The sequence below is a fragment of the Sphaeramia orbicularis genome, chromosome 12 (assembly GCF_902148855.1).
Source record: "Sphaeramia orbicularis chromosome 12, fSphaOr1.1, whole genome shotgun sequence".
NCBI lineage: Eukaryota > Metazoa > Chordata > Actinopteri > Kurtiformes > Apogonidae > Sphaeramia > Sphaeramia orbicularis.
The window spans coordinates 6,559,032-6,575,748 of NC_043968.1; the positions used below are offsets into that span (position 1 = coordinate 6,559,032).

Here is a 16,717-nt window from a genome sequence, read left to right on the forward strand (position 1 = left end):
TTCATTATTTATAGGTTATTATGATAGTATTTCACTGGTTTGACCCACTTTAGATGGAATTGAACTAAAATTATTTTGACATCCTTGATTGTTAATGTCTTCAGTGTAATTTCTGTATTTCACTAATTCATCCCGTGAGCCAGGATACAAACTATCCAAACAAAAAGGATAGGAATAACCTGAAAAAAATGAAATTTGTTAAGAAATATAAGTACAGTTTTATCACTATTCTGCCTCAACTTATCATTTATACATTTGCATTACAGATCCCATCTACAAAGGCACAAAACATTTAATAATAGGCAGAAAATTGTTAAAATTGCACTTAATTTTCTTTAGACATTTCAGGTTGCTCATATTTTTTCAGGATATTCACATTTTATTGTTAAAGGATAGTTTGTTAATGTAAACATTTTCATCATTTAACATTTTTTGTGCTAAATCAAAGAGAAAAAAATTGGTGTTGTCATTATTTGTAGGTTATTATGATATTATTTTTGAGTTTGATACCCTAACTTCCACTTTATAAATTCATCCCGCAGGCCAGATTTGGCCCCCGGGCCACGTTTGACACCCGTGTATTAGAGGGAACTGGAGAAAGTTATTTTTAACAGAACCAAAAAACTTATTTCAGTATCTCAAAGGGAAATGATGATTAATTTGAATGCTCTAATAAATCTATATGTTTCTTAATTAATGGAATTATACTGATGGGTACATTTCCTATTCATAAAGCAAAATTCTCCAGATCCCTCCCTAACATCAACATTATTGTTAAAGACTTAAAATTTTATTATAAAACATTAGCCTTTACAAAAAAACGCAAATGTGAACGTACCTTCCAAATGTTTGATAATTTACTTTTTGTTAAACTTGATAAGTTTTTTTTGTACTGCATTTTTTGCATTGTTAAACCTACCTCCATAGTATTTGGATCAATATTTGAATGTATGTGTTTCGCTTCCCTTTGTTAATTATTGCAACAGAGGAAAAAAAACAAACAAACCAAAACACCTGAAGATCAAACCAACTGAATCTGATCTACTGAAGACTCCTCTTCATTTGTAGCAGATTAGCAGGTACATACAAATATTCAATGTTTACCTCTATATTTCCTTTACTATGAATTATTTTATGGCATAAACACATTATTATTATAGTCAGCAAATTAAAACAATGATGAAACTAATAATTTAATTTGCTTTACTCAGTGCATATTCATTTGCAGTTGTCCTTCATAAATGTTTACTAAATCTTTAAATACAAGGCATTCTCTATGACTCTGAATGTTTATTCAACTGTCTTGAGCTGTGTTCAGCTTTATTGATAACATACAATTATAGTTTACAAAGCTTTATCTATATTTCAGGTCTATGAAAGTCACATGCATGTTTGAGAGGCAGCAAAAAAATACAACAAAAACATTATTCACCCCACATCACAGAAACAAAGACACACAAAGACCAAATCATGTTTTAAGACACTTTTATTACAAATCATTTACCAGTTATTGCTGATTGACTTAAAAGTTATTATGATGCAAACAATCATCTAAAACAAAATTGAGGGTATTGCACTCAACTCATAACATTAAATCTGTAAATTATAATTATGAGCTGCAAGAAAATCAAACCGTTATGATTCTATGACTGTCCTACTCTTCAGAGAAATTCTAACATGGAAAAGATTTCTGGATTGTACTACCATGAATCAGATTTTTTTTTTCTTATATAAAAGATACAGATCTTAACAGATAATATTAAGATTATATACAGTATTCACCAATATATTAACGTGAAATATATATGCCAGATTTACTTACCAACTACTATTTAAAGCTAGTCTGATAACCAGACTGAACTGCTGTTTTTGTACCATATCAGTTAAAGCAAACAGCGGCATCATTGCACTGGGTGATAACATGTGGTCCTGAGGCAGAAGTGTAAACATCAGAAAAACTAGGGCAGTAAGAAAACGATAGTATGATATTTACAGTCCAAGAAAAGCCATTAAGTACTGGCTGACAAAAGTTACTGTTGAACTGAAACACCACAGACAACAAACAAACATGCACCGAAAGCTGATTGAATTCAACTCAGTATCAGAAGCCAAACCCCAGAAAAACCAGGTCTGGGTTTCACGCTTCATAGTCCAGCAAAGTTGAGTGAGAGTGAAATCGTCAAGTGTTTAAAGAACAGACGTGCTACATCTTTACAACCCTTCGACACACACCGCCGGCTCTGCCTCAGTTTGTTTCCACAACTTAACTGGAGTCAGTGTGTGTTCAACTGTCACATCTTCTAAAACTCCCTCATACACCTTTTCAATATCAGCGGCCGACAGTTTGTACCTTTGTGAATCTAAAAATGAAGTCTTCATGCAACAACAGGCCGTATGTGCAGTCGTCAGAGTTTAGTTTTGTGTCTACAAGTGCATTTCCATAAATCCATTATCCCCAACTGAAGCATTACTGTGTCCTACTGCTTCCAATGACAGGAGCGATTTGACTTTCCGTAAGTGCAGCCAATGGACACACACACACACATACTCACTTTTCCCTTTAGATATAACCATATCAAGGTTTTCCCTCTTATAAGATTAAGGCAGAGCAACTTCACTGCAGATACAGAAAATCTCTGTAGGGATTTCTCTACCCATCTGCAGAGAAAAGATACCGTAACAGCCCCAGGAGACAGTGTTTTCTCCTGAAAATCGGTCTTGAGTTCATCAATGTGTAGGTTTTTCAATATGACTTCAAGGTATTTTAAATACTGTCATAAAATATGTCAACAATTATACAAAAAAAAAAAATCCATAACTGCGTGCAACATCAATTCATGACAATACCCAAGCCCTGGCACAGCTGCTGGAAACTGGCTTCAAAAAAGCCTGGCTCTCATACATGTCTATTGATTCCGTCTGCAGCTAATTGTTCCTGGAGTCATTATGGTCTTTGCTTAATTTGGACCCTCTAATGAGTGTGCTGCTGAAACTCAGTAAATTATTCCTCATTATAAGTCTTACAGAAGGGTTTGGGGTTTGTGGTTTGTGCTGACAGGAGACTTTTTAGAGCCTCTATTTATTGAACAAAACCTTTGTTATTTTCTGACAGTTTGACTGTAGCTGTCATCAAGAAATTACACTAAAAAGACCTAAACCAAAACCAGGTCATGACCAAGGCCAGAGTGCATCGAACGGGATGAAAACCAAAACCAAACCACACCAGATTATTCCAATAGTCATAGTACGAATAGAATATTATTGATATGATTGGCACTGATATGGTATAATACAACCAAATTAGATATTTTTAGAACACTGAACAATGAAATAACAATCATGTTTAAAAGCTCCAAAAGTTACCAGTTGAATTTATAGCAGGACGTTTTACACCAAATCGCATTAATGGTGTTGAAAAATTTGCGCAAATTTCTGGAGATGTGATTTTGGCTGGTCTTGAAATAAAATCCTGAGTCCTCTTTGTCCAAAACAGAGACAAGCTGAAGTAAAAAACATAGTTGACTGCAGGTCTACGAAGTTCACAAAGTGGTCGAGACCAGTCTTAAGACCACGACTATATTTGAGCACTCAAACATGAAGTCACCAAGATGCCTTTAGACCAACAACTCATGACATCAATACTGATCCACCTCTTAAGATGGTAAAAGTCAACGATATGTGCTGATGCTGCGTTCCAGGCAACCTGTAACTGGTGTTTTTCCGACCTTCTACTGGTGAAAATGCACTGGAATGTTCAGTCAAACCTGTGACTTCCACCCGTGAACTCGTACTACATCCATGCTCTCCCAGTTCTGACGTCACATAGCAATGGTGCCCCCCCATGGATGTGGTGTTTATGCAGATTGTTAATTAAAACAAGGTACTGTTCTGATATTATTTATCTGTAAATGTTCTGTATAATCAGCAGCTGCTCTAGTGTTAGCTAGTTTTCAGTCCACTGAGTGCAAGAATAAATTAAAACCAAATATGAATCCAAATATACAAATAACATCAAAGGCAGAACAGCTTCTCTTGCCTTATGCACCGTTTTTCCTCCTCTGTTTTCCTCAAATAAGCAAAGAACAAACACCTTTGGCGATAGAAATGATTGTAAATGAGCATAACATACGGTCCACCATGCTGGTTTGTTTACATCTAGCTCCCACAATTCCTTGCACTCAGGCAGTTTGGCGTGACTTGCCTGGAGCGTTACAAAGTCGTGAGTCGTGGTTTGAAGTTGTGATTTACGGGCTCAAAAAACGGCCTGGAACGCAGCATAAGCACCATCCAAACATTCCCCTCAGCTGTCGTCTGGAGTTGCACTTAGATCAGTTTCATTGTACACACTCAGGACAGGAGATGCTCATTGTGTTTTGGGAGTAACAAAACACATTAGGCAAAGGATGGCAACTATATTTTTGACAAATAACAACTAGTAAAAATTTGGGACAACAGTTAAGATAGTATTGGCAAAGTAGCACAATAGGACTTATCTTGGCATGGGGACGGTGTGAGTGTACAGCTTTGGTACAGATCTAACCAGGAAAGTATTCCTAAAAACTGGAACATTATAGTAAATCAGGGCTTACGCTAAAGCAGGCTAACACTCAGATGGTGGAACAATGCTGCTTATGGCACAGTAACCAGTCACGTTACCGTCTGTCAGAGTAGAGCAGCAAAGATTTCCATTCACTGACACCTGCAACAAGAACGCAGCATTTTATACAACATCTAACATCCTTATGATTATACTACAATATATAGTTTTCATTTAATTTCCTAATGTTAAGACACTTGTGACTTCCGATTCTGTTCTTAGGCAAAATGATGACGGAATTCCTGGAAAACCACATCAGACATACTGTTGAAGGATGTCAGTGGTGTGTAATTATCAGCAGAGCAGCTACCGACCCTGTCATCATAAGACTGAGGAAAATCCGAACAAATAGAGGTTTCAATTACACGCCATGAGAAGTACACACAAAACTGCATTTATCCATTTCCCCTTGTCCATCAAAGCACTACAGAAAGATCACAGCAAACTGAGGCCTTAAATGTTAATCAGTAAACATATGGTCAAGGTCAGAACATGTGAAAATCAGGAATCTGTATAATTTGCACAAGTGCCTGTGGCGGTGATGTTACATCAGACATACCTTAAGGGGAAAAACACGAAAAAGGTGGGCTGTCCCGGAGTAAAACATGGATGTTTTAGAGCACAGTTGTCAAACATACGGCCCAGGGGCCAAAACCGGCCCGCCAAAGGATCTAGTCCGGCCCGCAGGATGAATTTGTGAAATGTAAAAATTACACTGAATATATCAACAGTCAGTCCTTTTACTTTAGGGCCCAAATAAAGCCCTACTTTAGTCTCAAGTGGGTCAGATCAGTATAATACTACCATAAGAACCTACAAATAATTACAATTCCAAATTTTTCCTCTGTTTTAGTGTAAAAAAAGTGAAATTACATGAAAATGTGTAAATGTACAAACTAGTCTTTCACAAAAAATAGGAAAAACTAGACATGTCCTATGAGAAGTAAATGCAATTTTACTAATATTCTGCTAGTTACTCAAATATTTTATGTATGTGCAGATCCATTGTGATCTGTAAGTTTAAATGCACATTTACCAATGACAAGCAGAGGCAAAATATAGTTAAAATTGCATTTATTTTTCTTAAGAAATTTCAGTTTTTTTATGGTTTTTCATGTTATTCACATTTTTAAAAGGACTGTTTATAGACATAAACGTTTCCATAATGTAATTTTACTTTTTTCACTATAAAACATATTGAAATATTTGGAGTTGGCATTATTTATATATTATTATGTTACTAATTTACTGGTCCGGCCCACTTCAGATCATATTGGGAGGATATGGCCCCTGAACTAAAATGAGACATACATTTATGGCACACTTCAGATTATGACGCAAAGATAGTGGACATGTGATTGAATTTATGGCTCTTGTTTCAAAAAACTGAGCTAAAGGTGCATCTATTCCATCTAAGCAAAGGAAGTGGAATTAATTTAATTACTAGTTTGTAAAAAGGGGGTGGGAGTCTATAAGTTATACTTCTTCCCACTCCTTTTCGAGCGCTGAAATATTTTGTTTGACCGTGTATGGTTCTTTGTTATCTGATGATTCTATGTGCTCGAAATAAAACTAAACTAATACTTAGAAGACAAAAATAGGGCTTCAGTGTCGGTGTTGTTTTGTAACATATCATCACCATGATGACGGCCGAGGTAGGCAGCCAACAGTACGTAACCAAGCACAGATATAAAGCATCAATGCCATGTCAACATTAATCTCACATCAGTGTTAACATTTGTTACGTTTGCATCACTGAGTGAGTTTGCATTAAGTGGGTAGGAAAGCTAACATTAGGTACTACTTTATAAAACTGCCACCAGTTCAGATGTAGAGAGTGACATATTGATGTGGCTTTGCATTGGTGGGAAAGGTTTATGAGTGAAATAGGGACAGATGTCACAGATGTTAGGGGTGGGATTTAATAGTTCAAGGTAACTATAACTTTAACTGTGAATAAACGCAGTGAAGGTTCCTATGGGAGTGACGATGGCTACTGAGTCTACGTCTACATCTGTGTTCAGAGTGTGATGCAGATTTTCTCCTGCAATACAACTGGTGGGAGGGATTTTATTTAATCCAGCACAGTTTGCAATTATTTATCTAAAACATGAGGGGGTGGGTCTTGAAGTTGATCCTTTAAACTTGAGTAGACACGTCTCAGTTTGGACCACATTGGACAAATATGCATCTGGTAGCTTTTCCCCTGATATATGGAACTGCTTCTAAAATTCCCATTGAACTCTGTCCAAATTCAGAGCTTTAGATCTTTGGTCGACTACATACTTGTTTCCTTGCCAATTCAATTAAATGTAAAGTTTTTTCAATCAGTGGATTAGAAGTGGAGACATTACAACAACTTGTGTCGATATGATGCAGGTTTTAAACAGTAATTTAGGAGTTCTGGACCCAGGTTCAATCTTGCTCATTTCCCAGCGGTCCCTTAACATCAGGTGCAGCTACTGTCACTTCAGCTCATTTGGTGGACTGACGTCTGTTTCAGAAAGATGGATGGGGTGATTTTTTTTGTGTCAAGGCCTTTTTCCAACCTAGGGAGACATACTCCACAGTCACATGCAGTCCATTATTGTCTGCATTGAGGCAGAAATGAGGTAAACTTGCATGAGTCCAAAAGGGCAGGAGTGTCAGGATGCCGTTCTGTTATAGCCCACCTCTATGTGTTTCTCCAGCCACATCTCTGCTAACTGCATTGTCGATGCATAAGTACTTGCTCTTGACCCAAGGCACATTTTGTGTTGCTTCTGCTCGAGGCTGGCGTTGCAGTGAACAGGATGATAAATGTGGACAATTCCTGGTTCTTGACTACGTAACACTTTCAAGCCAGAATTGATCATTTTTGTAAACAAATCTACATCTTCCAGTCCCCAGCCTAAGATTGACGTATCAAAGCCTCCAGCTTTTAGTAAATCACTCTTAAAAACACAGGTGATTCCAAAGCCATAGTCCCGCCAGAAACCACTCTTCTTGGTGAGTACAAACTTGTTGTCCCTTGGATTGTTCTCAGCATACACGATTTTGGGGTTGTACTGACTAAAAACTACAGGAAAATAAGCCTGTCTCCCTTGGACAGTATTGTCTCTGCAGCGCTGTAAAGCATCGGCAGTAAATATAAGATCAACATCGCAGAAGAAAAGAAGAGTGTCATTATCAAGTTGTGCGGAGCCCAGCTCCAGAGCAAGTCCTCGTGAGAAGTTCCCGGTCATGGGGATGACGGACAGGTCGGCTTTAGGATACCTCCTGTAGTAGTCATCGATTAACTGCATGTGTTTCCCTTTGTTCTGATTGCTTTCATTGTCAACTAGAATGATAGAGAGCTTCACATTTTGCTTGGGTATCAAACACACTTTTTCGAAGTTCTCCATAAAGCGCACAAAAATTTCATAGCGCCCAGACAGAGGGACGAGGATGTTTACCTTCCTCTGGCTTTGGCCCCACATCTCCTTGGTTGATTCGTAGAACTGGAAAGGTGACAAAAACTTGAGAGAGTTAGACAAGAAACTCTGTGATTCCGAGTTGATGGCAGCCACAAGTTCAGTCACATCCAGCTCTTCAGTTTCAGTAAAAAATGGTCGGCTAAAGGACTGCTGCAGGTACGCATGTCGCCTCACAGGTACGGTTATTTTGCGTCCCTTGTGTTTCTTGTACAGAAGCAGTAAATCTAATATGTATTCAGCCCCATGCATGGGGTCCACCCTGTAATAGCCATACTGAACCTCTTTAAAGTCAATGACACGGCCACGTGTTTTTGAATTCTCATTAATCATTTCCATGACTTGCATTATAATGTCTTCTAATGCAGACCGAAGTGCATTCCCAAGGCTTTGCCTTGCCATTTTATTCTCAACAGCAGAGTAAATATGGCGGCCAGTCAGGAAATCCCATTCAATTACATCATTTCTCTCACTGGGCTGGTAGCGCATGAAGGAAGGTAGGGCCCCCAGTTGTTGGTCCTCCCAAAGGACCTCAGTATCACTGAGTTGACTCATAATGAGACCTTCACGGTGGAGTAGGATGGTTCGGTAACGAAGCCTGGAAATCTCGCGACTGAGCATGAAGCTGTGGAGTCGGTACTGGTAGGCTGGTTTTTTGTTGGGGTGGAGTGTTATGGCATTGTGGATTTTGCTGCTGTGGAGTTCTTCAATAAAACCTTTTTTGTTGTGTTCATAGTTCTCGTAGAAGAGCTGCTGCATCTGTGGAAACAAGTGCAACAACAATGTCAAGAGCCTAAGCAAGGACCAAGTACCTGAATGTACAGTACTATAGTACTTCCACAATGCAAAGAAAGAGTAGTACTACAATCATTAAATGTTAAGATTTGATCATTTTTTCAATAATACACAAGACTAAACTGCTGTTATTCTTGCTGGTGTGTAAATATCCATTGTGTTTACTGTAGCTTACTTTAGAGTACTAGTCAAACTGTCAGCACTTGCAATTTAGTCTGTCATGCTTTTTGATATTGCATGACAGCAAAAAAACAGATGTGTTTCAGCTTCTCTCAGCATTACATGAAAACTAAAACATTTCAGCCCTCAGCTTGCCTGAAATGTGTATGTTTTCGTTTTTTGCTGCCATGTAATATCAGAAAGTATTACAGATCAAATTGAAAGTGCTCACAGCTTTATTTGTACTTTTGTGATTTTGGGGGGTCAGCACGTAACACGCTCTTTAAAAACTTTCCACCATTCCTAGAAGATCCCAAGGACATCAGTGGGTGAATAATAAAACAGTATGTGGGTGCCTCTTAAAGCAGCAAGAATTACTAGAACATCTCAATCATCAGACTTCTCTCTTTATAATGAAAGAATCCCAAAACAGCAACTAATTTAGCTTTTTCTTGCTGCCTAGAGTGTTGTGCCAAGGTTGAAGTTGAAAGAGTGAAGCTACACTGCTGGTATAAGCTATAAGGAAACATTAAAACATCACATTCTTTTAACAGAATACCCAATCAGAAAGTCAGATCCACTCATGCCTTAATGAAGTGATCTTGATAAGGATATTAGCTACACAATCACAGTTGGCTGTTTATTGTCAGCTTTCTTTCCTGGCTCTGGCTTTGCCAGCTGTGTTGCCTCTGGTATTCATTATATTTTTAAACCCCTCAATTTCATTCAAGATGATAGTTTGTTTATCATTTCAGAAATATGCGGCTCCATCCTGACTTGTCATCTGCTGTGAACACTGCTCCTCTGAAAACCTGAGTTGATTACCGTCACCACGACACTATTTAGCGTGACTGCATGACGGTAGATTTTCCCAAATAAGTAATGAAAAGAGATCCCTGTTATATTGAATTAGCTGTGTAGTAGGTCTAATATTTATAGAACCGCTCAAATACTTGAAATTCACCTGAAAATGTAAATGTCTGTTGACTGACACCTGATGTATCAGCCTTTTTCTTTCCATACATCGACAAATTCTAGTTTTTGCTTTTAATCACCAATGAACTGCTAACTTATATTCTTAATGTTTGATACAAACACAAAGTGTAGGCAAAACATCAAAACAACAAGAAACAGCTGCCGAACAGCTTGCTTCAATGCTCCAATTCTGCAATGGCCCAGTGGACACCAAAACTGTGATGGAGCCCATATGGAGCCGTGGCGTGGCCACCAGCTGTAACCATGTCTTCCTGAAAATGATTTTTAGGATAAAATGTGAGAAGTCTTGTATTTACTCACATTAATCACAATAATTTTTTTGTCATTTATCATCCAAAAAGCATACCTCATACGACCACACGCACTGTGTTCCTCCAAATCGTCGCACACAGCGGCCCACTTCCACGTCCTCATGGGTGGTGTACATCTCCCTGAGGCAGGTACCGATGTGAGGGACCATTCTACGCAGCACCTCCCTACTGAAGATCATCCCTGGGCCCCCCATACAGAAGTTCTCCCCGGGCTCGAGGGCCAACCTGCCCAATTCCTCAGCCATACCGAGGCCTGTCTGTCCGAGATACAGGGGTTTACTGCTGTTCAGCGACCGGAGGAACAACTCAAGCTTTTCACCTGGCAGACGAAGAGGTGAGAGAGATTAGATGTCAACTTGGGCTGGATATAATGGTGTCTTTGTACAAAAAAATGTAAAGTTTAAGCTTCTTATCAGTGTCTTGATCCAATGCACAGTAAATGTTTGACAGACAAGATATCAGTAACACTTGGTATTAAGGTGCATATATACAGCCTGAACTGCCTATTTACGACCATCTGTAATGAATACATTTTAATCCACTTTTATATAACAGTGTTTTTAGAATGTTGATTCAGTCTAAGTTGTTTCAAGTGTATGAAACAACCCTCTTCACTAAAAGGTTTTGATGTTGTTGTTTTATTTTACTATCATTTCGTTTAGATTATTGTTATACTACCATTTTAATCAGGACTGACTTGATTTTACTACCAGCCTATTCACTATTATTTATGGATTATATAATGTATTATTATTATTCTACTGTCATGTAAAACTTTCTGTAACTAAACTTACTAAAATGCTTATTAGCTTTCTTTTTTACATATTAGTAACATGTTGACTTTTATTCCCCAACATAAAGCACCTACTAATGTTTTATTCTGGATAACCATACTCTACCACTACTACAAACAAACCTCTTCACAAACACCAACTTTACTGGTACAACTTTCCCTCAGTCATCACCTGCTTCCACGAGGGTATCAGCCTGTCCAAGCCTCTAAGTTGAACGTGAAGCCTGTAACCATTTTTCCTGGAAATGTTTACACTAGGTAGGGCTCTACTGCATCTGAGTGGTCCAAAAACATAGTGTGGAGCTAGAAGGTTCTGAAGGACTGAAATCAAAATCGACTTGACTGCAAATATCTTCAAACAACATTTGATAGAATCATGGATCCAAGTACTGAGAGTATGTTTTAAGAGTGAAGGAACTGATTTACAACATTTATCTCTTTCTTTTTGGCTATTCACAACATAGTGGAAACATTTAGTGTGGCTGTAGTCTATATTTTTGTCTTATCTCCTGATTACTGCTTAAAACACTCTGTTAAGATCAGGTATTAACTCTGTAACTCTGTTAAGATTAGCTATTTTTATGTTTCATTCATTCATAAAAGCTCAGAACAAATTCAAAGGTTATTAGATCAAATCAGAAGAAAAAAAAATAGGAAACATGACTTTTTAACCTAAATATATCAACTAACAAACATCTGCAAAGATTATTACATGCGAATAGAGAACTGAGGTAAAAGTGACTTTTTCGACTATATTTGAATGTATCTGAATGTAAACAGTCATTTACAGCCACTGTCACTGATCCAACTCCATGGGTTTTACTGGGGAATAGTTGTAGATGACGGTGTTTCCATGTCCACTACGGAGCCTCTGAATGTCTAAATGGGTCATATCTGATGACCATGAAAAGATGACAAACTGCGTTTTACCTGAATTCCAACCATGTATTGATAGTATTACTGGATCAACAGTTATTTAATGGTTTAGATCAGTGGATCCTATTGGTTGCTGGTGGATGTCTGAGTCTTTATGGGTTCAGATTGTAACTCATATATGCACAACTTACACTCACTGAGTTGTTATGGGCCTGTTGTAGAATATTGACGTGAACAGTATACGGGCATAAATAAGGGCTTTATAATAGCTAACAAAGAGCCAGTATTTTACAAATGCGTATGCCAGTAAGCAAATGGTTAATGGTGAATATGGTTACCTTAAAATAAAGCGTTACAAAAACACACTGTCTGTCTGTCATGGACACAAACACACACTTCAGTCCCAGAATAATCACCTCTTATGTAAACATCATCGTCTGCCCGCATGAACCACTCATATTTATCCAGGTAGTGGTCGTGGATGTACTTCAGCATCATGAATGATTTCTTCTGTGGCGGGTACGAGTCGTCCACACCCGCCAGGGACACCACGGGCAGCGGGACGGGGACGTGCACGGCTTCAGACCCGGCGCTGGAGAAGAACTCCACCTTCCCAGGTACCGAACCGGCCCAGGTCTTGTAGGCGGCCACTGCCCGGGTCTCCAGGTACTTCTTCGCGGTCATCACCCCGACGTAGAGGAACCTTTTGGGCCGGCCGGTGGGGGTCCCGTTAGCCCCCACCCCTCCACCTCCACCGCCGCTGCTGTTCCCCGCCGTGAACACCCTGTCTCCGTCCGGGCTGACCTGCGGGCTGTCCCGGTTTCTGACATCCGCCGCGTTACCCAAGACCTCCGGAGCTTTCCCCACTACAGCATTCCCGTAGTAGGAACACACGGCGGACTTCTTCCGTTTACCGTCCAGGACCTGGGGCACAATGAGCCAAGAGGACGCGGTGAATCCGAGGAAGACGCCGAAAATCACGGTCGTCCACGGTCTCCTGGATTTCAGAGCCATGACTGTTTAAATATAATCCGATGAGGAGTTTTACCTCTGCGGTGTAAATGGATGAATAGTGCTGTTGTCTAAGGAGGTGCTGACGTGTATGGGCATCCAACACCTCTGTGGAGCATTATATCTGTCCTGGATGTGCAGACACTCACTTTCAACCGAGTCCGACATTTTTCATGTGCTAAAGTACATTTTTACGATCGCGCGCAGCCGTTTACTACCTTTTACACAAGCTTTTAATGTTAAGCTTTGTAACTGTATCTTAAACGGTAGGAACTAAACCGGCCCGGAAAACAAACATCTTACAACCAAGTACCGTTAAATCCTCCAAATGTCCAAAAATAGTGCCGTTCTTCCCCACAGTGTTAATATATCTAAGGCTAATTATTTTCGCCGCCTTTGTAAATTTTAGCTAGGTTAACTAGTCCGGTAAATGTCTCACCGTCACAGCGGAAGTCATGTTTCACTTTTAATCCGCTCCGGACTCACCGTTAGAAATTTTTTTTTTTTTAAATCGCCGAAAAGCTCGTTTTTATATCAACTTCGGAACGGATTTGAGATTTCTACCAACAGTAGAAACAGGTAACTTGTCATCATGTTACGCCTGGTTGTTCCGTTATGATCCGACCAAGAACACTTCCGGTTTAACTTTTGTCAAAATAAAAGCATCACGTCTTTACATCTACAAGGATTTCTCTCAAAGAGACGAATTAATTGGGAAATAAAACGCACTTATACGGGAACCGCGACTGCATATTTTCGAAAAAGTATTTTTAAATTAAAATTTAATTCCAATTTACTGACTTTGTAATTTTGTTTTGAAGGCTAATTATATTTAACAGCGACCAATTTTGTTTATGTTTTTACAAAGTACATTTTTACGATCGCGCGCAGCCGTTTACTACCTTTTACACAAGGTTTTAATGTTAAGCTTTGTAACTGTATCTTAAACGGTAAGAACTAAACCGGCCCGGAAAGCAAACATTTTAACAGCCAAGTACCGTTAACCCGGGTTAAATCCTCCAAACGACCAAAAATAGTGCCGTTCTTCCCCACAGTGGTAACATATCTAAAGCTAATTATTTTCACCGCCTTGGCAAATTTTAGCTAGGTTAACTAGTCCGCTAATTATCTCACAGTCACAGCGGAAGTCATGTTCCACTTTTAATCCGCTCCGGACTCACTGTTAGAAATAAAAAATAAATAAATAATCGCCGAAAAGCTTGTTTTTATATCAACTTCGGAACGGATTTGAGATTTCTACCAACAGTAGAAACAGGTAAGTTGTCATCATGTTGTGCCTGGTTGTTCCGTTATGATCGGACCAAGAAGACTTCCGGTTTAACTTTTATCAAAATAAAAGCATCATGTCTTTACATCTACGAGGATTTCGCTCAAAGAGACGAATTAATTGGGAAATAAAAAGTAGGTACACATGAACCACGGCATTATATTGTCTAAAATATTTTCCAGTTCAAATTTAATTCAAATTTAATGATTTTGTAATTTTATTTTGAAGGCTTATTATTGAACAACGGCCAATCTTGTTTATGTTTTTACACAAAGACTTGCGGTTATATTTTCACAGTAACCACATACAAGCTATCATTAACATTACATATCGTGGCACAATCATGCATTTAACCCTACTGATGCCATGTATTAAATGACTGTGTTTTGAAGATGAATCATTCAGATGTTTGATAGTGCATTAATAATTGGTATATTGTATATTATATTATTATTATCATCTATCAGTTTATAATCAGAAAATACTTTTATTATTTTAAAAGCATCATTTCCACAAACTTGACATATCTTTTCCTCCTACTGAGTACAAAAATATTCAGTGTTATTTATTTATTTTTTTAATCCTTTTAAACAACCTTTACAACCTACATTAGAAAATTGGATTAGTCTGTAGCTTCATAGACGTCAGCTGTCAGGTTGTTAAGACCTCGCCAACTCATATTTCATCCATCAAAAACACTACAACTCAGATCAGTTTTCAAACCATACAAATCATATTTTGGGCAAAAAATAATCAGTTACCAAAGAATATTCTGAAAACATTTATTAATCAGGAAGAAAATTACAATTTAAGGTGGTTCTATAACTTTATGAAAACATAGTGGTGGCACAAGGAAAAGCTTTAGTTTGTGTAATGAAATTATGGAACAGTATGAATGTGGATTTATAACAATGTCCAAATATATTTAAGTTTGAACTAAGGTATAAAGAGATGATTTTGTCATGATATGAAACCAAAATGTATGAATATTGGGGAGTTTTCTCCTGTTTAGTTTTTGGGTGTGAGGGAGAAATAAAAGGAAAGTAATGATAAGAATAATATTGTTTAATATTGTTATTTTTGTCTTCTTTTTTTCTCTTCCTCTGGTGGGATGGTCAGTGTTTTCATGATTAACTATGGACGTACAACTTAAAGTCATGACAGGAAGTTGAAATGTAATACATGAAAAGTGGGTGGGATTAAATAAGTGTTTACTTCTTCACACTCCTTTTCAGTTGCAAAAATTACATTATGTATGTATGTCAGAAAAATTAAAAACATTCATTTCTCAGATGCTGCACAGGCTCCAGAATTTTTCCATCTTCAGTCTTTACAAATAAGACATGAATACAGAATTACATTGTTCATTAGGAATTAGAATAATTAACACTTTTTCCTAGTTTCTTTGAGGCGTTTTGATTAAGAACAAATATTTCTGATACATACAATGTAATAAAAATGAATATAATGAATTTCAAACAATGGATCCTATTTTGAGTATCTGCACAGTCTCTGGTGTTCATTTTACCAGCAGGAGGCAGCAGAGTAAATGTCATTGACTGGATGTTCACAAACGTTTGTTTACATTTTGTGAACATTATAATGAAATAGTTTCTTGGCTTTTTGAGACTGAATTATCCCCAACTATTCAGAGATGATGAAATATTTCACTTTTCTATTTATGGCTCTCCATTTAAAGATATTACTCATAACTATTTCTTACAACATTTTCAAAACGGTGATAAATACTTAAAAAAGGGATAAAAACAATCACATAAATCAACGACTCAAAGCATCTGTGACCAAAAAAAATAAGTGATTTACTTTAAGCAACACACGCCTCAGTCAAAGAATTTAAAATTTAAGACAGACTTTCACAAAAAAAGAAGTGGGAGATAACGAGACAAAGGTGGTTAAGCAAAAAAAGAAAAACAAACCCTGATATATATATATAGAGAGAGAGAGTTCAAACCAAATTTTAATTATATTGCACCAAATTATAACAAAAGTTATCTCATATCACTGTACATTTAGAGTGGATCCAGACCAGACTATCAAGCCAATTCACAGACACCAACAGAATCCTCCAGGGGCAAACACTACATTTTCTACCTTTTTTTTTCTTCTTAATGTACCTGAGGGGAAATAAAAGAAGGATGAAAAAAAGAGACTGAATGAGTTATGAATGAAAGTAACTTAACTGAACTGTTTTTTCTTCTTCTTTTTCCTTTTAATGTCCCTGGGGGAAAAAGGGGTGATGAGTGTAATGAAAAGAAAAATGAGTTACAAATGAAAGTAACTTACCTGAACTTTTTTGTTTTTGTTTTTTTTCTCTTCTTTTTCTTCTTAATGTACATGTACCTTATACAGTATAAGTTACTTTCATTCAAATTCATTCATTCTTTTAAAATCATACTTATCATCCTTCTGTTATTTTAT

At 37.6% G+C, this 16,717-nt stretch overlaps 1 protein-coding gene across 1 annotated transcript; it reads right to left on the reverse strand.

Moving 5' to 3' along the window:
* Positions 1-6,673: 6,673 nt before the first annotated feature.
* LOC115429927 (chondroitin sulfate synthase 3-like) lies at positions 6,674-14,317 on the reverse strand. The gene is made up of 5 exons (XM_030149759.1): positions 13,855-14,317; positions 13,590-13,591; positions 12,396-13,168; positions 10,346-10,629; positions 6,674-8,808 (listed from the first exon to the last, which is right to left on the reverse strand). Exons 3-5 carry the CDS (start codon positions 12,991-12,993, stop codon positions 7,243-7,245), a joined length of 2,448 nt encoding a protein of 815 aa, XP_030005619.1. The 5' UTR covers positions 12,994-13,168; positions 13,590-13,591; positions 13,855-14,317; the 3' UTR covers positions 6,674-7,242.
* Between the last annotated feature and the right edge of the window lie 2,400 nt (positions 14,318-16,717).